The 26508-nt window shown below is 38.5% G+C and overlaps 1 protein-coding gene across 2 annotated transcripts in view; it reads left to right on the top strand.

Moving 5' to 3' along the window:
* vcana (versican a) overlaps positions 1–26508 on the top strand; it is a 35278-nt gene that overhangs the window by 4447 nt on the left and 4323 nt on the right. Inside the window, exons 4-11 of one of the 2 annotated variants that reach the window (XM_053610205.1) lie at positions 259–433; positions 708–835; positions 2071–2364; positions 20503–20616; positions 20767–20880; positions 22085–22243; positions 22755–22837; positions 25469–25613. In XM_053610205.1, the coding sequence (XP_053466180.1) occupies positions 259–433; positions 708–835; positions 2071–2364; positions 20503–20616; positions 20767–20880; positions 22085–22243; positions 22755–22837; positions 25469–25613 (1212 nt within the window). Of the gene's footprint in view, positions 1–258; positions 434–707; positions 836–2070; positions 2365–19326; positions 20376–20502; positions 20617–20766; positions 20881–22084; positions 22244–22754; positions 22838–25468; positions 25614–26508 lie in introns of those variants that run through there. The other variant, XM_053610204.1, reaches the window with a different exon arrangement.

The raw sequence follows: 26508 nt of genomic DNA, 5'->3' as shown, positions 1-26508 counted from the left end.
AGCCTTTATTCTTTTACTTAGTTTGTTATTTTGAAGCCACCATTAGGGTGGATGGAAAGTTCCTTTACCCACGCACTAGAATTCGACACATTACATTAATGCTTTATAGTGACCCATGTAAACTTCATTCTTAATATGGCTAAAAAGATTCAAATCTGTCTTCAAAATTAAGTGTAGAAAGCATACTGTCTTTGTGTCAGATATTCATCTTAGTGCAACCACCTTTACCAATGACACTTTGTTTCTTCTCTTTTCTAGGTGTTGTCTTTCATTATCGGCCCAAGACCAGTAGATACACCTTGACCTACAACAACGCTGTGGAGACCTGTCGAAGTGTTGGGGCTACAATTGCCACAGCAGAACAGCTAAAAGCGGCTTATGAGGATGGTTTTGATCAGTGTGATGCTGGTTGGTTAGCAGATCAGACAGTGAGGTAAGAGTACACTGATGAAGTCCATTACTATTATTACCATGAAGTGTAACGCTTAAGTAAATAGCAATATGTGACAGAATACATGACATATATTGTGCTAATCTAAGCAGTGGGAAATGGCCAAATGCCATGTTGTGATTACAGACATTCCTTCTTATTTTGTAGTGCTTTATATGGTACAAAGATTTACAGAGATGTGGCTCTGAAGCCTTAATGGGCAAGCTGCTATTTGAAGCCTGTGCCATGCAAAGATTTTTTCTTTTTGTAAATGTAGATACCCGATCACTAACCCAAGGCCTGGCTGCTCTGGGAACCTGCCTGGAAAACCTGGTGTCCGGTCATATGGCCTTCGAATGCCCACTGAGACTTATGATGTGTTCTGCTATGCAGATAAACTTGAGGGTAAGAGTAAAGTGCAAAAAGGTTTACTGTCCATGATCTTTTCCATGGACTAACCATTTGCACTATATGCAAACTCATCAGTCCTCATAGTCAGCTTTGCTTTTGAATATGTCATCAATTGATTGTCAGAAATTAATTCCAGCTAGGTAAAGCCTTGAATCTAGAATTTGGTAGAATCATTAGAATGTGGTTATGTGCTCTAATAAACATTATTGCGCCTGGCAACAACACTGATAGTGTGAGTGGAGCCAAAGTAGTTATTTGTTGTTCTTTAGCACATTACTGACAGAATGAGTTAAACAGTTATGTACAGTTACAGGAATCAAAACGTGAATTGCGTCTAGAATTATTTCCAGAACAATTTTGCATTATCTCTGGCACCACATCAGTGAAGTCCATTTTTGTATCGATTACTGGTTCATTTCTTCCTGATTGTTGCAACAACAAATGCCTTGGAGGCAATAACATTTAGCCAATCAGTGTTTTGTACTCAGTTTGAGTTTGATATTGTTGTATTAACCTGTGTATCTGGAAGAGTTAAATATTGCCTGCAATTTTAGTTGGAAATACAGGAACGGTTAACGTGGGTGGGGGGTAGGATGACTTACTGAACAGTCATGTGTATATGAAGGCTTTGAAACAGCAGGCAACACTGATCAAATGTCCAAATAGCTAGGATATCTCTTGTGTCTGCCATACATTAGCATAATATAATAATTCTAAGAGACGCCTGTGTTTGGAGGAAGTGTAGTATGCCTAATGTGGACAAAGACAAATGTTCACTAATTAACACCCGGTGCTTTGATTGTTAAAACAATCAGCCTTTTCTTTGCTGTGGTTTGTAACATTCTCCAATAATTAAGGAAAAAATGTTTGAGGATATTCATGGTGTAGATTATGTATTACACATATAAAACGTCTAGGTAAAAACAAACACACCCTTTACTGCTGATTTTCTTCCATTTGTATTTACCACAAGTTTCGCATATGGAGAGCATTATCCTTTTAGCAAAATATTCTGATTACACTTGTGATGCATGGATGAGGATTTGTTATATTTAGATTTGATTAGATAATATCTCTGACAGTGTCTGTTTAAACTCAATGCTTCATTCAGTGGTTCTTATAAAGTTTAAAATCTACAATTTTCACTAACAGTGGTTTTTAGCTCTTTTTTTTTTTTACTGTGTGATGGATACACTTATAGTTACTCAAATATACATTCATTCGTACAGGTGATGTATTCTTTGCACCTACCACAAATAAGATGACATTCGAGGAAGCAAAGACTGAGTGTGAGCAAAGAAATGCTGCCTTGGCCTCACCTGGTCAGCTCCACTCAGCCTGGAGAAAAGGTTTAGATCGCTGTGACTACGGATGGCTGTCCGATGGAAGTGCCCGCTACCCTGTTGCCATACCCAGAACACGATGTGGTGGAGGTCTGCTTGGAGTTCGCACCATGTACCAGTTCCGCAACCAGACAGGCTTTCCTGACCCCACCACGAAACTGGGAGCTTACTGCTACATAGGTATTAACTTTTGCATTCTACAATATCCACTGTTCTTTTTATGAAAACCCAGTTTTCCTCCAGTTTAGTCATAGAGAATTCACATCTGTTGGCTGAGTCATTCCTATTGCGCAACCAGTCTAAGAGGCCAATACTTTCAGTCTCTTGGCAATCAATGTGGCATCAGGATTTGAACTTCTGATTATAGTTGTACCACATAAGAGCTAATAGCCAGTAAGTGCATGAAGAAGTACATGTAGAATTTAGAAGAAACAGAGGACAATTGTTTAACCAGAGCCCCAGTTCTTCTTTATGTCATTTCTTAGAGTGTACGTAATCGCTTCCCCACCCTTATAAGCACTCACACTCCCACACACACACACACACACACACACACATGTTGGCGTGCATTTCATTGAGTGAATAACTCTCTCCTTTCCCACATCAGTAACATTAAATCCAGGCAGAAGCTTGAGACTGTGTACGCATCTAAGCACATTGTTTGTTAAATTGAGAGATTTCACGTAAATTGAGACTACAAGGAACTGGAAAAGTTTATACAAGTTTTAATAGACTGTGTGTGTCTGTGCAGTGGGTCCTTGACCTCACTTCATTTTACTTTGGGTTTCTACTCGTTTCCTGGGAAACCAAATTGGGCTTGGCTACAGGAAACTTAACTCATTTCTCTTTAGGCTAACTTCTTCAGGCATTATATCACTGCATGGAGTTAATCTCACAAAATAATCCATTTAGGACTAATATGACTTCTTCAGTGATGAATAATCGTAGAAAAAATTGACACATAGGCATATTACATTTTTCAATTCAGTTTTAATTTGGTGGCATTTTTTCAAAACAGCAATATTTTGCAATCCTATGTACAAGTCACTTTCACTGGGTTGCCCTGGAGCCCTTTTCACGTATTTAAACAGCGTGAGAAAATGCTTAGGTTTCACTCTTTAAGCTTTATTCTTCTGTCCACCTCTCATTTCCTCAACTAGACTCTCCCTACTCTTTGTCACCCATGCTCATGGTTATCAGGACAGACTTGGAGATAATGGATGGAGCTACCACTATGGCTCCCAAATTAACAGGTCTTGCTGACCTCTGACCTGGTATGGGGGCTCTATCTTTTCAACTGAGGCTAATTTAGATAACTCGCCTCCTGCTAGGCAAGGCGCTCATCCAGAATGACAGCCTGCTGTGAAGTATTGGACCCCAGGGGTCACTCTAAAACAGGACGCTGTGACCTGCTTGTTTGTTCGGCCTATTTTAGGTCACTCCCAGGTCCATGTGGTTTTAAGTGCTGTTCACCATTTATACAGTGGTCAGTGAGTGCTCTTATTTCTTATAATGCCATATCCCCCAAAAATGAGTGGTGAAAGCTTAAATACTCTTTGACTGGAACAGACCAATGTCTGGGTTTTTATTTTTTTTTTTTGGAAAGGAAAAGAATGACTTGCACCTTACATCAGATATAGCTGGAAAAAAAGGGGGAGGGTATTGCACTTAATACACAACAGCTGGAGAGTTGGCTACAGGGCATGTCACATTACAGCAGAGAGATTTCCATATGCATAAACATTGGGGAAGATATACAAGTGATTATTTGAAAACATTACAAGATCTTGTATTTCATTTAATTTAATGTTCAGCCAAATGTGGTCAGTCATTTTAAGCAGCAGAGCAAGAAAAGTAAAATAGCTAAAAATAAAGAGACTTTGTATGTCTAGTTTGAATCTGTCAAACTGAATTAGTTCAATGAAAAAAAAAAAAAAAGATACATTATTCTTAGGATCATAGTACATTTTTGGTCTTTTCCTGAGCCTCGCCACATGTGGTAATGTGGTGCAGAGCACCAATGAGACAAATGGGATTTGGTTTGAGTGAATATATCATTAAGAAGTGTGGTTAGATGTGCTGTTGCAATATCAAATAAGCTCCTCTCATGTGTAGTGTCAGTGGCTAAATATACCCAATAAGACTAATACAGGAATTAAAGCGAAAGTTTGTAGAAGGTAAAAGATGAAAATAGACAGAATGACTCACATGCTGTGGTCATGCTCACAGAGTGCATTTTCCCTTTGGTATGGAATCCCACTATATAAACTAGATTCAAGATTAGTGCTATAGATACGTTTTTCTACAAAACAATACATCTGGTTATAAAACAAATTAATATACAACCCCAATTCCAAAAAAGTTGGGACGCTGTGTAAAATATAAATAAATGTAAATAAAAACAGAATGCAATGATTTGCTAATCTCATAAATCCATATATCATTCACAATAGAACATAGAAAACATATCAAATGTTTAAACTGAGTAAATATACCAGAGTCTCTCAGAAGTAAAGATGTGATGGAATCTGGATGGAAGCATATGTTGCTCTAAAACCTGTATATACCTTTCAGCATTGATGGTGCCTTTTCAGATGTGCAAGCTGCCCATTCCATAGGCATTAATGCACCCCCATACCATCAGAGATGCAGGCTTTTGAACTGAGCGTTGATAAAAAGGATGGTCCCTCTCCTCTTCAGTTTAGAGGACGCAGCATCCATGGTTTCCAAAAAGAATTTCAATTTTCGATTTATCTGACCACAGAACAGTTTTCCACTTAGTCTCAGTCCATTTTAAATGAGCTTTGGCCCAAAGAAGACTCTATTGTTTCTGGATCATGTTCACATATGGTGAACTGTGTTCACGGCAAACTGTGTTCACAGACAATGAGTTCTGGAGGTGTTTCTGAGCCCATGCAATGATTTCCATTACAGAATCATGCCTGTTTTTAATGCAGTGTCACCTGAGGGCCCGAAGATCACGGGCATGCAATATTGATTTTCAGCCTTGTCCCATGCACACAGAGATTTCTCCAGCTTCTTGGATTTTTCCTTTTGATGATATTATGTACTGTAGATGATGAGATATTCTTAGTCTTTGCAATTTTACATTGAGGAACATTATTTTATATGAAATTGTTCCACAAATTGTAGATGCAGTTTTTTTTTATCTTTACTTCTGAAAGACTCTGCCTCTCCAAGATACTCTTTTTATACAGAATCATGTTACTGACCTGTTGCCAATTATCCTCCAGCTGTTTCTTTTTAGTAACACTTACTTTTCCAGCCTTTTGTTGCCCCTTCCCAACTTTTTTGAGATGTGTTGTGGCCATCAAATTAAAAAATTCAAAGTTATCGTATATTCTTATTAAATGGTACATTTTCTTAGTTTAAACATTTTATATATTCTATTGTGAATAATCTTATGGGTTTATGAGATTTGCAAATCATTGCATTCTATATATATTTACATTTTACACAGCGTCCCAACTTTTTTGGAATTGGGGTTGTATGTTACAGGACAATTAGTTCCAAAGTCCCATATCCAAAGCCATTATCACAATACTAAGCTTAATACCAGCTTCAATATCAAAAATATGTTTGATTTCATATATGAAGGAATATGTACGGTTGTTTTAACATTTCAAAGACAATCTTTTGAGAGTGGGCAAAAGCATAAATCGTGATGAGAAAGAGAAAATGAAAGTGGAGCAGAGCCCAGGAGAGGCAATATGACCTTGTCTGAAGTACAAATCCAATTGAGAATGATCTTGATAAACAAATTATAAATAAATTGGTTGTTTTAATAATGAAATTTTATAAAGGATTTGGATGACTCTCTATGAAGTGTGGATAGAATGACTCAGCAGAACAATGAGAGAATGTTTTGAGTGTGTGTCTCTCAGCTCAAATGGATTTAAACACTGGTTAAAATAGAAGCTTATAAGTGACTAACAGACACATAAAAGCTTTTGGTGTGAATTAGCTTTAAGTTGCCACACCTGACTTTCTTCTTATTTGTTACAGATAAAATAGATCACACAGAGTCTATGAGAATGCTAGTAAGTTATGGCCAAAGCCTTATGGACCTCGGTTTACTATGATAGCCTCCTTTGCAGTTAGTCTGTTTTAATTATATAATTTATTTAGAAACTGCTTTTCCCCCATAATACATTCTTAATGATTATATAAAGTATTTGTCAGACTTGGACAAGATAGCAGAGATATAATAAGTTAAGTATAGAATTGCAGGTAAAAAGTTTAGCATTGTAGGGAAAAACTAGACTAATTAAACTGGGAGGTATTTCAGGCTGAAGAGGTGATTAGTAAATTAGATGCAGGTCAGTGTGATTAGTAAACTGCTGAAATTAAATGAGTTGAACAGAGGGGGCATGGGAGCCTATATAGAATTCTGGGAAATGGAGTTCTTGGAGGATAGAATGGTAGTAACAAAGAAATGTAGATTGCCCAACTGAGGTAAATGTAAGCAGGTGTTAAAGATGACCTTTTGAGCAAAGTTTATACTAAACTAAATATACTCTTCTATTAAAAATCACTTTTTGTTTTGGTTAACTCTTGATGTAAATATTACAGAAGGTCCTAATGAACACATACAATCCTTTTCCCATTTTGACTGATAATGTGGTAATACCTGTAATCTTTTGCTCAATAGAAGGCTTTATACCACAGCGCTGTTGAATTATCTAATCTGATTGGTCAAAAAATGTTAAATTAAATTGTAATTAAGTTGCTATACAGCAACTCTGACAGCAGTAGCAAATCACAGGTTTATATTAATTGCACTTGTTCTAATATGTTATCGTTTCTGTAGTAATAGCTCATTCTGAGGGACTTGAATGGTGAACATTCTACATAAACTAAGCCCAATAATAAATGGATTGAGAAAAAAATGTGGTGTTTTTTTCCATCCATTTTCTGTACCGCTTATTCTACACAGGGTCATGGGGGAGCCTGGAACCTATCCAGGGAACTATGGGGACAAGGCAGGGGCCAACCGATTGCAGGGCACAATCACACACTAACACACACTACAAACAATTTGGAAATGCCAATCAGTCTACAACACATGTCTTTGGACTTGGGGAGGAAACCCATGAGGCACAGGCAGAGCATACAAGCTCTGCGCAAAGGTGGGATTCAAACCCCAAACCCTGGAGTTGTGAGGCAAATGTGCTAACCACTAAGCCAGAAGAAAATATATATTCATTGCTATGTTGATGTACAGTGGGGGAAATAAGTATTGAAGGAGTCAACATTTTTTTCAGTAAATATATTTCCAGTAAGGTTATTCACATGAAATTTTCACCAGACTTTCATATTAACTCAAGAAATCCACACATATAAAGAAATCCAAACATTAAAATCCATAAATAAAGTTATGTGTAATAAAGTTGAATGACACAGGAAAAAAGTATTGAACACGCTAACTGAAATCTATTCAATACTTAGTGGAGAAGCCTTTGTTTGTAATGACAGCTTCGAGATGCTTCCTGTATGAAGAAATTAATTGGCCGCAATATTCAGGTGTGATTTTGGCCCATTCTTCTAAACATATTGTCTTTAAATTTGGTTCAATTAGATTCGAGTCAGGTGATTGACTGACTCAACTTCTAACATGTTGATTTTTTTCTCTGAAACCAATTGAGAGTTTCTTTTGCTGTATGCTTTGGATCGTTATCCTGCTGGAACGTCCACCCACATCTCATCTTCATCATCCTGGTGGACGGCAGCAGATTCTTCTCAAGAATCTCCCAGTAAAGGGCTCCATTCATCATTCTTTCAATTATATGAAATCTGCCAGTACCATGTGATGGAAAACAGCCCCACACAATGATGCTTCCACCTCCAAAATTCACTGTTGGTATAGTGTTTTAAGGGTGATGTGTAGTGCCATTTCTTCTTCAATCATGTTGTGTAGTATGACATGATGTGTAGTATAAATTTTGCTCTCGTCTGACCAGAATACACTCTCCCAGTATTTCATAGGCTTGTCCAAATAAGTTGTAGCAAACTTTAAATGAGCTTTGACATGGCTTTTCTTTAGTAATGGAGTCTTGTGGGTGAGCGTGCGTAGAGGCCAAGGCGGTGGAGTGCATTCCTATAGTTTTCTCTGTGATGATGGCACCTGCTGCCTCCAAGTGTTTCTGGAGCACTTTCCGAGAGTTCCTTGGCTCTTGGGCTACTCTTCTGACTATTCTTCTGACTCCCTGGTCAGAAATCTTGTAAGGAACTCCTGTACGTGGCCGGTTGATGATGGAGAGATGTTGCTTCCACTTGTGGATAATGGCCCTAATGGTGCTTACTGGAAGATTCAGAAGTTTTGAAATACATGTATATCCGATTCCATCAATATGTTTCGCAACAATAAGGTTGTGAAGGTCTTGGGAGAGCTCTTTGCTTTTACCCATCATGAGATTTTTTTGTGTGACACTTTGGTACACACGGAAGCATTTTTATAGACCATCAATTTACTTACCCAGCTGATATTAATTTGCACAGATAGGGGGTATAATTACTTACTGATTTCAACTGGTTCGTTGCCTTACCTTGCCTTGGAGAACTGCTTTTTCTTAGCGTGTTCAATACTTTTTTCCTGTGTAATTCCACCTTATTACACAGCTTTATTTATGGACTTTATTGTTTGGAATTCCTTATATTTGTGCATTTCTTGAGTTAATACTGATGCCTGGTGAAAATTTCATGTGAATAGCCTCATTGGAAATATATTTACAGAATTTTTTTTTGACACATTCAATACTGATTTCCCCCACTGTATCTGTAAGGAGACATTTATTTAACATTTATTGAAGGGGTCCCCGGTGTCAGTCCTTTCTAAAGCTGTAACTAAGTTTTCCATTATGGGATGAACTTCAGGACAGGAGTTTGAGCTTTCTGGTTTCCCAGTAACAATACAAGCTGTCTTATTAACATCAAGAAAGAATGAAGAGGCTGGTGAGATAATGACTGTTTAAAGCTACCATAATGTATGTGATATGTAAGGAATAACACACAATTGACAGTACTGCTATATGAAAACAATGCACACACACACACACACACACACACACAGCCTGTGACAAACAGAGAAAACAGAAAGCGTGACTGAGAGTGCTTATAACTGAGACTCCTTCAATAAATGTTGTCCTAACCTTCTGTACTACATCAGTGATTATACGAATTAATTTGATAAACAACAACACAATTTTTAAATTAATTAGTCATAGATTATGCGGATTGTTTGCTGTACAAGTTGCTGTGTATGAGTTTTTACTATATAAACAATAACATATTAGAACAAGCACATTAATTTAAGTTGCCGTTCATGTTATAGCCAGAACTACCTGTGCTTTTATGTGGAAATAATGCACATCTTCTGACCAATCAGACCAATCAGTCAAGCATTTAACCATAGTATAACAGGAAACTGTCTCAGAGATGGGCTGATATATGGAAAGAATCCACTTTGGGATGTTAACAGGAACTCTGTTTTATACCAACCTGTTGTGGATTATTTTCCTATAACACAATGGCGCATCATGTATTCTTAATTATTAGTCATTCGGCCTTTTGTACTGAGGCACATGTATGATGTAGAGTGATTAGTGGAAATGCACTACAAACCTTATAAGAGTCATTCACTAGAAGAACAAATGTATTCTTCTTCTGTTTTATGTTTGACAGCTGTACCTTTTTTGAGACATTTGCAGCAGATCAGAGAATATTTCTGTGTTTAACTTTAGGTTATGAGTTTCTACTCAACCAGACAACATGGGTGGATGTTACAATTGAGGGTGTCACCACAACTTCACCCTCTACAGCCTCTCCAACCACAGTCCAGACTGCTCAATCTGAGTCCTCCCTGAAGCCAAAGGAATTCATTTACTCACAGACCACCATAGACGACTCTGAGAACCAGGCCCTGACAGACTCTCCTTTCATGTTTTCCACCAGCATGGCCCTATCAAGCAGTTCTGACTCACCAATTAGCCAACATGTAAGAGCTATCACAGAGGATTTAGAAGTCCAATACTCAGTAAGCACTCTCGCAGATGTTAAGACTGTGTCGGAAACTCAAGATTATGGAGTGCACTTAGTATCCACAACAGTTGGTACTGCTCTTCCTGAGATTCCTTCAGACAAACCAGAAGATAACAAACACATTGAAATAGGTACAATTCCACCTGATGTTTTAATCTCAGCCTCTCCAAGCACAGAGCCAATGTTTGCACTGGGTAAAACAGAGGAATCTATTCTGGAACATGAGAAAAAACATATAGCCTCTGATCTCACGCACACGACCCCTGATCTGACAGTAAAACCCACAAAGTTAATCAGCACGACTATTGAGGTTTCACAGTCTAGTACAGCAAAGGATGACACTATTCTGCCTAACATCACCACAGTTCATCTTACCACCATAACTGAGATAAGCCCTACAGAGGAAATTCAAGCTACAGTGTTTGGTGATTATGACAGCAGTGAGAAAGGCAATAAAATTGGAGTTATGGCTGGACCGCCACCCACACAAACAATCACTGAAGTTTCAGATACTACAGATGGACTTAGTAATGATGCAACTGTCCCATTCACAACCTATACAGTACAACCCAATACAACTCATTCTGATGTTCCCACATCAGCATCATCTACGGTTGCCATGCCGAAGAGGCTAACAACTCCTGCACTCAGTGAAATACTGGCTGAGAAATCAAATACAACTATGTCAACTGTAGAAGAATCAGTATTGTGTAGTCTAGAAGGCCTAAGTAAAAGTGTGGCAAATGGCGAGGATACAGAAGACATCACACGTTCTCCTGAAAAAAGCAAGAACAATTGTACAGATAACCCATTTGTCCAAGTGATCATCATTAACATTCATCAGCAGAATGAAACAGGTAAGGCCGTTCTTATTTTTTGCTTATTATACCCTGTTACTCGTATATCCACGAAAGTATTTAATTTATTGGTGAGAGCAAATCTAATTATAGAATAATTGAGTCTTTAGAAGGCTATATAAATAATCTAAATATTATTTATGACAGTGCTCTCCAGGGTGCTGAATGTCTGCAAAATCTACCAGATTCACCTTATGGGGAGTTGACTTATGCCTACATATTGAGGATTTAATATAGACCTTAAACATAACTACAGAAGTGCTATTTAAAGAATTGCACAAGAGTTATGCATTGTAGGGTGAGTTATATATAAATGTATTTATGAGTATTAGGGTGGGGTTTGTGTGAAACAATTCTGACCTTGCATTTATTACATACATAACTATAATTCTGTTAACGAAGTATTAATATCATTCCTTTAAAGTTTGTGAAAAGTGTTTCTTTCACACAAAGGACATAGGAAAACAGGAAAGGAAGGAAACAGGATCTTAATCTGATAGATTGCTTATCTTTTGAAGACTGTTTTTTTATGGCTATAGGTATGAATTAATCTAAAGTGAGATGTAAGTGTAGCAGATGATAGCAGTGTATCCATCAAACCATGGGAGTGTTTTTCTTTTTTTCTTTTTTTAATGCAGGAAAGTGCATCATATTAACCAAAACATTGCCATTATTAAACATTAACATTATTCATTCGACAACTGAAATAGAAAATTAAAAGCATGATAAAATAGCCTTAAATGAAATATCATTTAAATTAATAGCACTTAAATGAAATTTCATTGAGCCATGCATATACACCTATTACATCAGTGAACTAATATTAAATTAAATATCTAGCTAAATAAATAAATAAATAAATAAATAAATAAGGGAAGGTAAGTAATGTCTTCATCAATCCTGTACTGAGGACTGGTAAAGAGGAGGCAAGCATTAAAAATTCACTGCCATGCTAAAGACCTGATTTAATGAGGCCTCATTGGATTTTATGTGAAGATTTGATGAGGTCTCTCCACAGGATCATTTTGTAAATGTGCTTTGTTACAGATATTCTGAGATTAATCAAAGCACTCTTTAGACATGGTCTAGATGTAGCGTGAAACCACATTCAGCTACTTTAAAATCCTGCCATCGTGTACATTTGCTTCAATTGTATTTAAAGACTGGTATGAGCTTGTCCTTCTGGTTGCTGTGTAAACTTCGTTGGTCAGTAACGAGTGGGAGGCTCATTGGGGGTGGTGGTGAGGGGTGTGTGTGGGGGGGGGCATTGTCTTTTTGGTTGCAAATTTGCCTCGCACCTCCAGGGTCAGGGGTCCGATTCCCACCTCCACTGTGTGTGCGTGGAGTTGGCATGTTCTCCCTGTGTTTTGGGGGTTTCCTCTGGGTACTCTGGTTTCCTCCCCCAGACCAAAGAGATGTTTTGTTGGCTGATTGGCATCTCTAAATTGTCCATAGTCTGTGAATAAGTGCATGATTGTGTGTGCGATTGTGCCCTGTGATGGGTTGGCACCTCATCCAGGTTGTGTCCCCCACCTTGTGCCCTGATTCCCCATGGACAGGCTCCAGGCTCCCCACTATGCTGTATAGGATAAGTGGTACAGAAAATGGATCAATTGATGCATGAATGTTTCCATATAAATAGCTTTCTATATTCTTTGATGAATGGCTACAATTCTATATGAGAAATTATTTTTTTTTTTCATACAATTATGAACGGTTGTTTGAGCTGTTTTTAAAACAAGGCATCTGAGATGGCAAGGCAACAGTATTTTGTTCAATCCTAGAATTAAATTTGACCTTATGCACATGTTAAATATTTCTAGGTTACTGAGAGGCTTTTAGACAAGATTTACACTTATCTAGCTATACTAATAGTTTTAGAAATAGATCTAACACTTCTAGCTGCCAGCTGTTAGTTGGCAGGTTTTACACAGCTCATTTTGACACAGAGTGGAAGAGACAACAGTTTCTTTCTGGTTTCTGGAGACTTGGCAGAAACAAAAATATCTTGGCACACTACTTGAATAAGCACAGATGCTTATTAGCACAGTAAAAACTGGCCGCCACAACAAGACTGATGTCACTACCAGAGTAAAGTCGCCCCTCTCTGAAAGGACAGCTGAACAGTGAGCTTGTAGAAAAAAAAAGTGTTTACTGCTTTTTATTGGCCATAACTGGCTTTCCCCTTGACATCGTAATCAGCCAGATTTACCAATGGAAAATGTTGAAACACCCTGCGCATCATTTTATTAAACATTTATATCCATTTTAATGTTGTGGTCAAGAATGAGTTTGTGCCAATTACACTGAAAATACAGGATGTACCCTTTATATTATTTATGCTGCGGATTTCATGTCAGTTGACACTGAACAACATATCTGTGGCGACTATATATTATTTTTCAATAAGAAACACATAGTTATTACCAAACACAACACAAGAAGTAGCAAATGAATTAAGGTCATAAATGGTGTCTGGACGGTTGCCTCAGCAGTGCTTGTGTTACTGATGTAATGGTTTGAGCACAAGGGTGTATTTGTATCTGACTTCAACTGCCCTTATGATCATGACCAGGGTTGTTTTATGTTACATTAATTACCAGACACATGGTATGGAAACAGAGTCATCATTGCTATTCAGCTTATGGAGGCTGAGAAAGCAGAACTCTGATATGTGTCTACATCTGTAACCTCTGCTCTTGTTTTAATCAATGTTAAGAATTTTATATATTACTCATTTGACTTTATACATCTTTTTTTCTATAGTTCAACTGGACCATCTGATACCCCAGATTCCTATTATTCCTGAGGTTCCCAATGATCGCATTCCTTCCCCTGTGTATGGTGAGCCTATTTGGGATCATGAAGAGGCTACTTTTGACTTCTCCTCTCGTGCAGCCACCACCACACCAACACTTAGTTTTATAAATGGCAAACATGAGGTGAGCATTGAGCCTGAGAAGCCTTATGCTGATAAAGAGGCAAGAGGAGACGTGTTTGAGAGTGTATCCTCTCAAAACCTAACACAAACAGAAGAAAAAATAGAGACAACATCCAATTTTGATTACTCACTGGTAGACACTGGTGCAACACAAGATGGGTCAGATGAGTCAAGCCAAGATGTAACATATTCAACGCCCATTTCCCTCAGCACAGTGGAGCCAAAATATGTTTATGACAAAGAACAAATAAGTGTAGAGTCCACTCCTCCATCATTTGTAATGCCAGATCCTGAAGATAAGACTCTCATAGAGGAGGGAAACTTAATATCAAATACTCCATCTGGTATCACAGTTGAAAGAAGCTTCTCACTAAAACCACATCAGCCATCTGTGTTCCCAACAAATACAACTGCAACAACTATCTCAGAGGTTGCACCTTCTAAGCCAATAGACACGACTGAGGAAATTTCCCTTTCTATTGAAGATGGGTCTGGGCAGGAAACGGCTACTATTCAAATTGTACAAGTGACACAGGAAAGTGCAACATTGCAAGCAACAGAAAGCGACAAATTAGACCGTACAATGTTTGCAACCACTGAAAAGAAACCATTACTGCCCTCTTTTACTGACACCACAGATATTAGCTACACAGCCTCAAACTACCGGACAATAGAGTTGGGAATCAAAGAGTATGCTTTTACTACAGACACACCTATGTCTGCAACACATCAGAAAGACAATATGTCCACACCTGACACCACTGAAAAACAAGCTATTTCAAAAAGCACAATTATGGTTACATCTTCACCAGACGTAGAACGCATTACTTCAACAAAATCCTTGTTTATAACTGAAGAAGAAGGATCAGGTGGTGAACCCCATGATTTGATTTTTACAAAGCCTACATTACAGCATACTGTGACAAATGATTTTGAGGCCACATCACCACACACACCACTGGACGCAGACATTATGACGCTCCAAACAGAAGAAACATTATTAGCGAAACCATCAGAAGTTAATACTATTGATTCCTCAGAAAACCTATTGTCCACACAAGAAGAAGAAAGTTTAAATGAAATATCAGCTATAAGCACTGTGTCTACAGTGGAGAAAACAAGTAAAGATGTGTCATCAGGTACACATTCTGAAACCTTTCCATTTTCTGAAGCTGATGGCTCGGGAGATCAGTCGCATGTTATATTGACAACAGTTTTTCCATTGCATACTACAACCCGCTCTGAACAAAATATTACCACAACAGCTGTTTATACAGTTCAGAGAGTTGATGAAACAGTGTCAGTGAAGACTCTTTCAGAGGAAACGGAAGCGAATCAGGCTACTATTTCTCCTTCAGCCTTTTCAAGTATCTACATGGAGACAACAACGGAACCGGTGCCATTTAGCAACATTTCTGAAGAAGTCATACAAGAACCCTTCACTGCTACAGTTCCATATGTGATGTCAGAGGAAGGCTCAGGTGATCAGAGTCCTGACAGACACACAGCAGGAGAGACATCTGCAGTGCACATTATTGATGCCTCTGAAATGGTCATCTCAACAGAGAGCTCAGAAAAGAAAACAACTGATAAATTTATTATTGAGTCCATGAGTCAAGGTTTGCCAAGTACAAAATCAGAGTCACTATTGCTCTTCCAAGATACAGAAGGTTCAGGTAATCAAATAATTGATGCATTTGCCACAACATCCACAACTCCTAACAGAGATCATTTCAAGTCCACAATACCATTGTGGGATGGCACACTGTTACCTCACTCAGAAGGCACATTATTGGAGAGAACATCAGAGAGCCCAGCCATTGCATTCAGTATTCCAAATACAGTCCCCTCTACACATGAGCTTACCAGAGAGCAAGAAACTACTATAGCAACAAGTACAATGACGACAAGTCATGCATCCACACTGATTCCTGCCTTTTTGTTGTCAGATATAACTACACTAAAAGTGGAAACACCTCACACAAATGGAGCAGAGACTAAAAAGCCATCATCAACCATAACAAGTAAGGATGTCACCTCAAACTTATTAGAGGATGATATTTCTGGTGAGAACATTCTTGATAAGTTGAGCACAGCCTCTTTTATGCAAGTGCATAGTACAGCCACAGATGACCAGCACATGACAACAAGAACATCGACACAAAGTGAAGCAAAAGAAAGTATTTCTACTACTACAACAAGAACATTTACAGTTGACCATGCACAATCAATCTCAATAGACTCTAGCTCAATAGAGATAGGAATAACATCAGACACTGGTGAATTCAACCAAAACACAACTGGCACAGTGGCTGGAACTAGCCATTACAAAACAGAGTCACCTTTCAATACTAGATATGTAGAAAACTCAGGGGTTCAAATCTCAAATATAGTTTCCAAGGACTCACATATTACTTCAGCTCCAACCCAAGAGATACCACATTCAGAGGGTTCTGGTGAAGAAAGTGGAGAGTTTGAGGATGGTGTTTCTGGTGATTTCTCTAATACAGTTGTTGAGTCCACTCCTCCTTCACAAGTTCCATCTACAAAGGATGTATTAACAACAAAATCAGGGGCCGTTATGGGAACAGAGTTGGCAGTACACTCAACTGTTATGGAGGTATCATCAGATTTTGCCCACTCAACAGTGACAGGTACAATCCTTGCCTTTACAGTTGGTGATGGTTCTGGGGACCAGAATGAAGACATCCTCAACACTGTATCTGTCACCTCACCAACTTCTATTACAACATTTGGTGTCAGAGAGACATTCACAACTACTAGCAGTTCAACTGTAACTGCTGACCATTTTTCATCAAGTACGTCTCAAATATCTCACTTAGAGAGTATACATAATGCCACATATTTAATGTCAACCGCTATCGATATGGAAACGTTAGGGGCCTCAAGCAAAGATCAAGAGTCTTCCATACTTGAAGGATCTGCTGACAATATGTCAGAAACAACTGAAGCCAGTAAAGAATATTCTGTAAGAACTGATGAGGCGGAAATAAGTTACACAAAGAGCACAGTAGATTACTCAGATGTTGAATCCGCTACACTTTCCACAAAGTTAATATCAGAATCTTCTTCACAAATTCCTTCAAGCCCAGCACGGACAGATTTGATGTCTTCTTCTTTGGAGTCTGGTAGTGGTGACACAGAGGACATTACTATTGAAACTGAAGGTGCTGATGATAATGGATCTGGTGATCTAGTATCCACTGTCCTTGAGTCATCTCATCTTCATGGTGACATGAAGGATACTACATCTGAAGGCAGTGAAGATGAAGGCATTGAAGATGAAAGTTCTGGTGCTCTTATTGAGTCTGCTGCTCCTTCACAAGCTCCATCAACAGATATAATAACAGAAAAAACAAATGCATTAATCAACATAGGTATCAAAGACCTGCCATTGGCTGTTCCTACTTCAACTTTAACAGATTTGGATTCTTTAACAAATGAAGATAATTTGAGTAAACAGTCAACTGTAACAAGTGTGACACTGATGCCAGGAACAGATTCAATCTATCTGACATCAAAGCACGTTGACATTGATTCTTTAGTTTCAACAACAGATGTTGACAAAGGGACACTGAAACTTTTTACAGAGGATGGAGGTTCGGGCGATGAAATGCTAGTTAATACCACTAGTGAATTGCAGAAATCTACAAGTGCCACTGTAGGAGCAACTATACAAAGTGCCACATCCACCATAGCTACTGGAAAAGTTCATTTGTCCCACAGTACAACAAAGATTTTTGAGACTGAGAACACAGAAGACAATTTAGAAATTTCTACACAAGTTTCCCTAACCACTAGTTTGCCTATAGAGAGTTCATATACTACACTTGTGGATGAGGTCAGTGTCCAAACTTCACCTGAGTCATTGGTGACAGGCACAGATGTGACTACTCCAGTTCTCTCTGTCATATACCAAGATGGTACAGATAAAGAAGTTACAACAATTGTCCCATCTAGCAATGAGATCAGATCTAGCAAAATTACCGCAAGACTTCATGATACCAAATCAATTACAAGCCCTGTTATCATATTCACAGAAGAGATAAAAGATGAAGATGAACTTTTCTCAACAGTTACAGACAGCATGAGAGACCATAGCACCAAAAAAGAATTTATCAAGAAAGATGATATAATCATTGATGCAGATACTGTTTCAGTGTTGAAACCCTCATCACCTTTTGCCTCCACTATCATCACAGAGGAAGCAGCTGGCATAACAGCTGTCACCATAACACCTCAATCCTCCAGCATACTGACAGAGGAACCAGAAGGTTCTGGAACAGACAGTCCTGTTTTACCATCCTCAGATTTACACGTGCCTACTCAATCACTGGAAGGGTCAACAGCTAAAAGCATAGATTTAAGCAGCTCAGTAAAAGCTGAGGAAACAGAAATAAAACCAACATTCTCTGTAGATATCCTTGCTGAAAAAATCACTGTTCAAACTGTGGCTCCTTCAAAGATGATGCCACACTTATCCACATCCACAAATTCTGCTCAAACAACCCTGTATTCCGCTCATAGTACTACACATTACACCACTGGAAAATCCTATCCTAGTCAGACCACCTTGCATGATACCTACAGCACAAATCAGCCTACATTTACCACCACTGATTCTGTTTCCACTACCAGTCAGCACAGTCACATCATCCCTAAACCCAGCCATACAACCACCAGTCAACCTAAGACCATTTTTCATGTGACCTCTACCACATCACAGTCTGAATTTAGAACTACACAGGCAATGCCCAAGACATCACATTCTATGTTGACGTCTGTTTTGATTGATAATTTCTCAGGAGACAGTGTCTCTGTTGAAGACTCTGGAATGCAAACTTCAATACCAGATGTCATTACATCTACAGATACAAGTTCACCCACAACCTTAACAGCAGATGTTAATTCTACTTTACATGGAATGGTATCTGCAACCTCTGGATATAATATGGATAAGACCACCAACTCTAAACAATCAGTGTTTATTTTAGTCTCCCAGGAAAGTGTAACAGAGGAAGGCTCAGGTCTCATAGCAGAACTTACAGTGTCTAGTGGATCAGATGTACTTGGTATGGCAGAGGCTACAGAGAATGGTGAACCAAGATCAGGAACTGAAATTGAGACCACCATACATCCAAACATGGAGATTGAGAGTAATACTAGTGTTAGAACTGCTACACAATCTGATGTCACAGTACAACCAACCACCATATATGAGGTAACAAAATTAGTGCAAACTGAAAGAGTTGAAGTGAATGATAAGCCAACAACAGAGACAGTAACAAAAAGCTCAGAGATGCCATTATTTGATTCAACCAGAGGAAAGACATCAAGCCCATTATTATCAGAGGAAAGCTCAGGTGATATGTTTTCTGAAATCTTCACTGAAGTATCAACAGCTGTCTCTTTTAAAGTGTCAACCGATCACAGAGACTTTTCCACCACTCATTCAGATGCATTGGTATCACTATCTAAAGAAACTGATAGTACAACCTATGCACCCCCAATACTCACAACATCAAGGGTCCACCCTGAAGCAGTGTTTGAAATTACACTTACAGCCCAGCCTACTAAAGATACCTCAGCAGCAGAAGATTTGTCAACAACAACAACAACAACTATTCCCATGGTGTTTATGTCCACTTCAGAAAACGGCAAGTATACTCAGTATACCCAACCCACAAAGCAAGCTGTGCAGTCGACTCAAGGCATACCAATAATGGATAGTGATGCCATATCTGAACCTTCTTTAGTAGAATCAGTACCAGATTTGATTCATTCTGAGACTTTCTCAAAGCCTGAGAGTAAGACTCCCCTTGAAAGCACTCCAGTATGTGAGAGTAAGACATCAGTTAGCAGCACTGAATGGCCACACATTTCAGACAAAAATCCTTTACAGAGGTTATCCACTGTGTCACCTTTGGAGCACTTTACTTATGAAACTAACAAAGAAGAGGTAATCACTGTCATACCGTCATCTGATGAGACATCACCAGCATCACCAATGCAAGACTCTTATGATTCATTCACTTCATCTGTAGATAAGTTAAATGTGTCAGAGGAACAAAAAACATTTGGTCAAACTGAGGAAACTGCAATGGCAATTCTGAAGAGTACAGACTACACCACATCATCAGCTGAAGGAATTCAAATGCATTCTGATACAACAGCTTCTCCTAAAGATATTTCTGATGACACTATATTGGTTGAGAGCTCAGACCCTAATCCAGAAGCACTGAATGGAACACAAAGACCTAGACTGAACATGGACCTAGGATACACAGTTATTGGAGAGCCATATGATATTGCAGGTATGACACTATTTTGAAGACCAAATTATCAGTATTTCTCAGATCATCTATAGTATGCTTATGTGCTATTACTTCATATGGAGCCATCTAATCATTGCTATGTCCATTCTCTCTTTTTAAACTACAGATGTCCATTCATGCTCTGATGATGGATGTATGAATGGTGGCTCATGTTTGAAAAGGGGTAATGTCCAGATTTGCAGCTGCCTACCCGGATACACTGGTGACCGTTGTGAAATAGGTGTCCATGAATATGCAATGATTTACTTTTTAACTTAATCAGTGAATAGTTATGTATTATTCAAGGATTTTTTTTCCCTGAATGACAGTAGTGTAAATCTTGTCTCATTCATGTAATTTAGATATTATTTATTTAATTCATATTATTTAGATATTGATGAGTGCCACCCCAACCCATGTCGAAATGGGGGTACCTGTGTAGATGGGATCAACTCTTTTAATTGTCATTGTCTACCAAGCTACAGAGGATCTCTCTGTGAAGAAGGTAAGGATATATTTCTTTGGTAACAGTGATTCACACTGTACTTAGGAAAACATGACTAACATGCTGAAGTCATCTATGAAGACCCAAATTTCCACAGGGCTTAATCAAAAATACCTAGTAAACAATACCATAGTGGTATAAAACTGCTAGAGAAGAATAATAGTACATACATTTCGATCACCTTTGGAGCTCCTGTTTCAGACAATGTTATATTAATTGTCCATGTATGTAACACTCTCTGGTTGCTGAAATTATACAGGGGTGATTCATTCTGGGTGTCTGAATGCTTACATACAGCTGCTCATGATTCTTATGTTTCTTACTATCCAGAAATGAACCAGAGTTTAGCCCAAGAGAGATGAATCAGTAGCGCTAGAAATTATTATCCTCATCAAACACAAACATTTAGAATGCCATTTGTAATAGCAAATCATTAGTTTATCAAACTAGAATTCAGCTTTAGACAACACTTCAATATGCCTTAAAAAAAAAAAAAAAAAACTCTTAATAATTCTCATGTATATTATTGCAAGCATTGCCAGATTAAAACTGCAGAAATTCATGGGTTCTCCTTCAGCATCTTTCCTTAAAATGCCATATCAGTGATTAACTACTGATCATTAGTGTTTCTGCCAGGGTAAATCCATGCCATTTCAAATAAGTTAGGAAACAGTGCAGCCCTGAGCTGGTCCAGAAACCTCCACAGTGATTTATTGCCTATGGCTCATTTGCAAATGTAAAAAAAAAAAAAAAAGAAGAAAAAAAAAAGTGACATGTTCATAGTTTATATTCATGACTCACTTGCAGCAATGTTTTGAACATCTGTCTCTGTAGAAACGCTGTACACGAAGATAGCAGGCAAAGTGGCCTCTTGAGCATTTATACTTAATGTTTAAGATGTTGTTTTCCAGCGTTGAATCATATATTTAAGGAACTTAATTTGCTCTCACAGATCTCATTTAGTGTAGTGGTGTGTAGTGTACTACAAGGATGAAAGGGAGATAAAATCACAAACCCTCAGGAAGAGCAATAAAGGACAAAAACTTTAGTGCATGAAACATAGTCAGATTTATAGTACCAGTTTACTCAAAGTTATATCCTTGCATTCAGCACTCTTGATAGGTTTTAAATAAATTTAAGTTAATAGCAATTTACTGTCTAAACCAAGTCTTTCTGTTGCATATTTTTATATTTCTCTTTGCAGACACAGAAACATGCAGTTATGGATGGCATAAGTTTCAAGGCCATTGCTACAGGTATTTCCCTCACAGACGCACCTGGGATGTAGCAGAGCGTGAATGTCGTCTTCTGGATGGTCATCTTACTAGTATTCTGTCCCATGAAGAACAGCAGTTTATCAACCGTAAGTGTGGAGGCTCTTATTTGCTTTTAAGACTTTCTAAAGTTAATTTTGTCATTGTTGCCCTCATGTAATACTACTAAGTAAATATGAAAGATTATGAATAGTCAATAGCGAATAATTAATACGGAATATGCATACAAGTCAACCAATACAATTTCATATGTATACATTTTAAATGCCAAAATAAAAAGTTTCCAATTTAAATATGATTTATCCAAAGTGGCAAAAATACACATATACTTAGCACATCAGGGCTTTAAATGCCCAGACAGTAGGAATAGTGGAAACATCTTCATCTATATAGTTAAGAAGGTATTATTTGACTACACAGTCAAGAAAGAGCACAAGCTGATTACTGAACAGAAGATGTGAGGAATGGGTATCTCAGGCCTGAAAAACAGGAAGTGAGATGTGTAGGCTAATAAAAATTTCCCTTATTTATAAATACTGACCACGCATGCCTAATATGGCAAAAGAATTTACCAACATGTGCTCTTTTTTTTCCTGGCAGGCCTTGGCCATGACTACCAGTGGATCGGACTGAATGATAAGATGTTTGAAAGTGATTTCCGGTGGACAGATGGCCGTATTTTGGTAAGAGAGTTAACTGTAATTTATGGATTCCTCTTGTCAAAGGGCATACAGTATAAAGTCTAAATACAATCCTGATAAACTAAATAAATGTACTTGGGGAATTTAGATGGTTTCCTCTAGATATCATAGATATTTGGTTCTAAAATTAGTTCTCATGATAACTGTAGATAACTGATATCAAGTTATTTCATAACTTGAATTTAAATTGTGTGGTTTTCTTTTAATTTGTTTCACTGTATGTTCATATAGAGGTGGGTGGGGGAGTGTGGATGCAAGAAACTCCCCCATTGCTTTCAGTGGTATTCTTACAGCAGACAGACAAGTCGCTAATTACTGGTTAGGGTCATTTGATGCCGACTGGACAATCACTTCAAAGATACAGCATGTATTCTGGAGCTGGGGAAAAGAGAGAAAGCCTTTGGGGGCAGGAGATAAGCGGTATGCTTGTCGGTAGAAACATTCCCTCCCAGCTGAGAGATTAAAATAAACGTGTGAATGAAACAGGAGGAGTAAGCTGACAGGTGTGGACAGGTACCAACTCTCCTCAGGAAATAGAGAGGAACAGCCATCATTTGGGCAGCACCTGGGACTAGATAAGTGAAGGACATAGCCCAGGGGTGCTGTAAATGTGTGTTGTGATGGGGGTTATATGCAGTTATTTGGCGTACAATTATGTGTTTGTGAGTGGTCCTCATGTATAGTGTGCTTGTATATACATGAGAAGAGAAAGGGAAGTGGATAGGCTATGTGATTATTTGTGTGAATTAGGATGTGATTAAGCATGTCCTAAGGGTTTGACTGTGGCATTACTAAATGTCTGCCGGAAGTAGTCGGTAGCCTGTAGAATTGGACTAGGGTAATAACAGGACGCATGGCAAATTGGTCCATGCTGCTTTGAAGGGCTAGCTGTACTCCAGAATGTTGCTGAAAGATGGCAGGCATGAGTAGTGCACACACAGATGTGGCTCATTCCATATGGTTCAGCTGAAGTAAGTTTGGCTCAGCCAAAGTGGGTTATAGTGCTTACATAGTGTTTGTTATTGTTGGATAAGTGGACAGAGAAGTTTCAAGTGCATGAAATGGGATGGAAGTTTGTGTGAATATATGAAGACTGATCCTGTTGACTGAGAATCCATCTGAAATATTTCCCCAGAAACATGCATGACAGTGCATAACTATAAGACAGATTGCATATTTGCATAGCTATCATGGAAGAGGTGGACACAAAATCAGAATACAATCCACTTTTCTGAAAAGCACGATTATGTTGTACATTTAGGCCTCTCTCTCATCTCTCACTGGTTTGAATTATTCCAATCTTAAGAGAGCCATAGTCAATCCCACCATTCTTGGACAGTGAGCTATTTCAGGGGAATATGAGAGAAAGGAAACTGGGTCCAACGCTGTCCCAGGAAATACCACATGATCCTACTCATCATCTTGTATCTTGTAGCTTCATGTGTAGTTCATCTTCTGTTAACTGTAGCCACCTGGTTGTGGGAGAACACAGAGAACAGCTGATCAGTGATGAGTTCAGAATCCACATTAGCTCTTCTGGATCTTGAATAAACCAATATCTCTTTTTGGCATTTCCCATAAAGTCTGCATTCATTATGCAGTGAGGAGGTACACAGCACCCCCAAGTGGACTCTGATGCGTACTTTTACATAGTGTGTATAGTTCCCTTTGCCAAGATGTATTGTCTTATAGGAAACTAAACTGTTTCTAGTTCCCTAATTTCATATTAATTTAATCAATCTCACTAACATTAGATGGTAGTTTGGTGGGCCCTGTTATAGTCTATGTGCTGTACAGGACCTTAAATAACCTTTGCATGTGTCCTATAATTTGCATTAGGCTTATTTATACTGCCTGCATGCTTTACTATTTGCCAGGGTTGTGTCTGAAATGCTGCATATTTCCTGAAATTCCAATTGTGTTTGTTTTATGCTGATAAAAATTAGGCCAGTGTCTGCAATTGCACACTGCTTCTGTTAGTTTTCAAAGTTCACGTCTGTGTTCTGTTATAGTGTGGCGGTAGACAGCACCACCATGTGGTCTCTGTTGTGTAGTACTAGCACAAGGTTTATAGCTCTATTGTTTGTGCCCCACAAGGGTTATGATATCAGTCATTCATAACCTTCCAGCTAATACTCTTGTGTCAGCTAATGAACCATAAGAGAGATGAATAAGCCAGCATGCGGTCTAAGTGTATTACTACATAATTCAAATGATGCAAGAATGAAACGGTTCTTGACTGCTATAATGATAATCATTTTACTCTCCATGGTGTTTTCAGAACAGTACACTTGACTTGTTCACTAATATGGGATGATGGGACGTAAGTGAAGCTTTTTAATATGATAAATGTATTTTCATTGCTTTACCACGCTCAAGTAGCACTATGTGGATTGGGAAATGGGAGGCATTTATTGTTGCTGTCTAAGCATAATAGTAAGTAACAAAACATCAGTTGCTTCATCCCCCCCGCCTTTTTTTTTTTATGAGAGCACAGTGTCAGCATTCCATTTAGGCAATATATGTAATAAATAAATGTAAATAACTGCAAGAACTCACACCAATTATGATATTTGGATTCACAATTCTCATACTCTTTTCTTTCTCTTGTAGCAATATGAGAACTGGAGACCCAATCAGCCAGATAGTTTCTTCTCTTCTGGAGAGGACTGTGTAGTAATGATCTGGCATGAGGATGGCCAGTGGAACGATGTCCCATGTAACTACCACCTCACCTTTACCTGCAAGAAAGGCACAGGTGAGGATTTTGCCATCATGATATAGAAATTCAGATTCACATTCCAGACATGAAGGGGTGTGATAACTTTTGTACACAACTATATATTGTATGTTTCCATTTAAAAAACAGTGAAATCAACAGAAAAACTCATATACTCATATGAGTCTCATATACTCATTTTTATTGGAGTTACAGTTATGTATATAACGCTTTTCTACACCCTAAAAGCACTTTACATAGTATATGGAGGGGTCTCCTCAACCACCACTAGTGTGTAGCATCCACCTGGATGATGCGACGGCAGCCATAGTGCACCAGAACGCCTACCACACAGCAGCTATTAGTGAAGAGGAGAGAGTGATGTAGCCAATTCAGAGATGAGGGATTATTAGGGGGACATGATAGACAAGGGTCAATAGGGGAATTTCACCAGGACATCGGGGTTATACTCTTACTCTTTTACAATAAGCATCCTGGGATTTTTAATGACCACAGAGCGTCAGGACCTGGGTTTATCATCTTGGTTTGCTTTTTTTTTTAACGGTACAGTGTCCCCGTCACTATACTGATGCATTAGGCCCCACACAGACCACAGGGTGAGCACCCCCTGCTGGCCTCACTAGTACCACTTCTAGCAGCTAGTTCACCCCTTTGGGGGTTTTCTCTGGGTACTCCGCTTTCCTCCCCCAGTTCAAATACATGCATTGTAGGCTGATTTCCAGATTGTCCATAGTGTGTGAATTTGTGTCCAATTGCGCCCTGCAATGAGTTGGCACCCCATCCAGGGTGCCCCCCTCCCCCAAAAAAAAGGGAATACTATCAGGATTACATTTTTTTTCATTTAAAACCAAATAAATCTATCTTTTGACAGTATAAACAGCTGCTTGATTATACGTCTGGTTCTTTCTTACCA

Source organism: Ictalurus furcatus, chromosome 22, assembly GCF_023375685.1.
Source record: "Ictalurus furcatus strain D&B chromosome 22, Billie_1.0, whole genome shotgun sequence".
NCBI lineage: Eukaryota > Metazoa > Chordata > Actinopteri > Siluriformes > Ictaluridae > Ictalurus > Ictalurus furcatus.
This window is presented reverse-complemented; position numbering and strand designations above follow the sequence as displayed.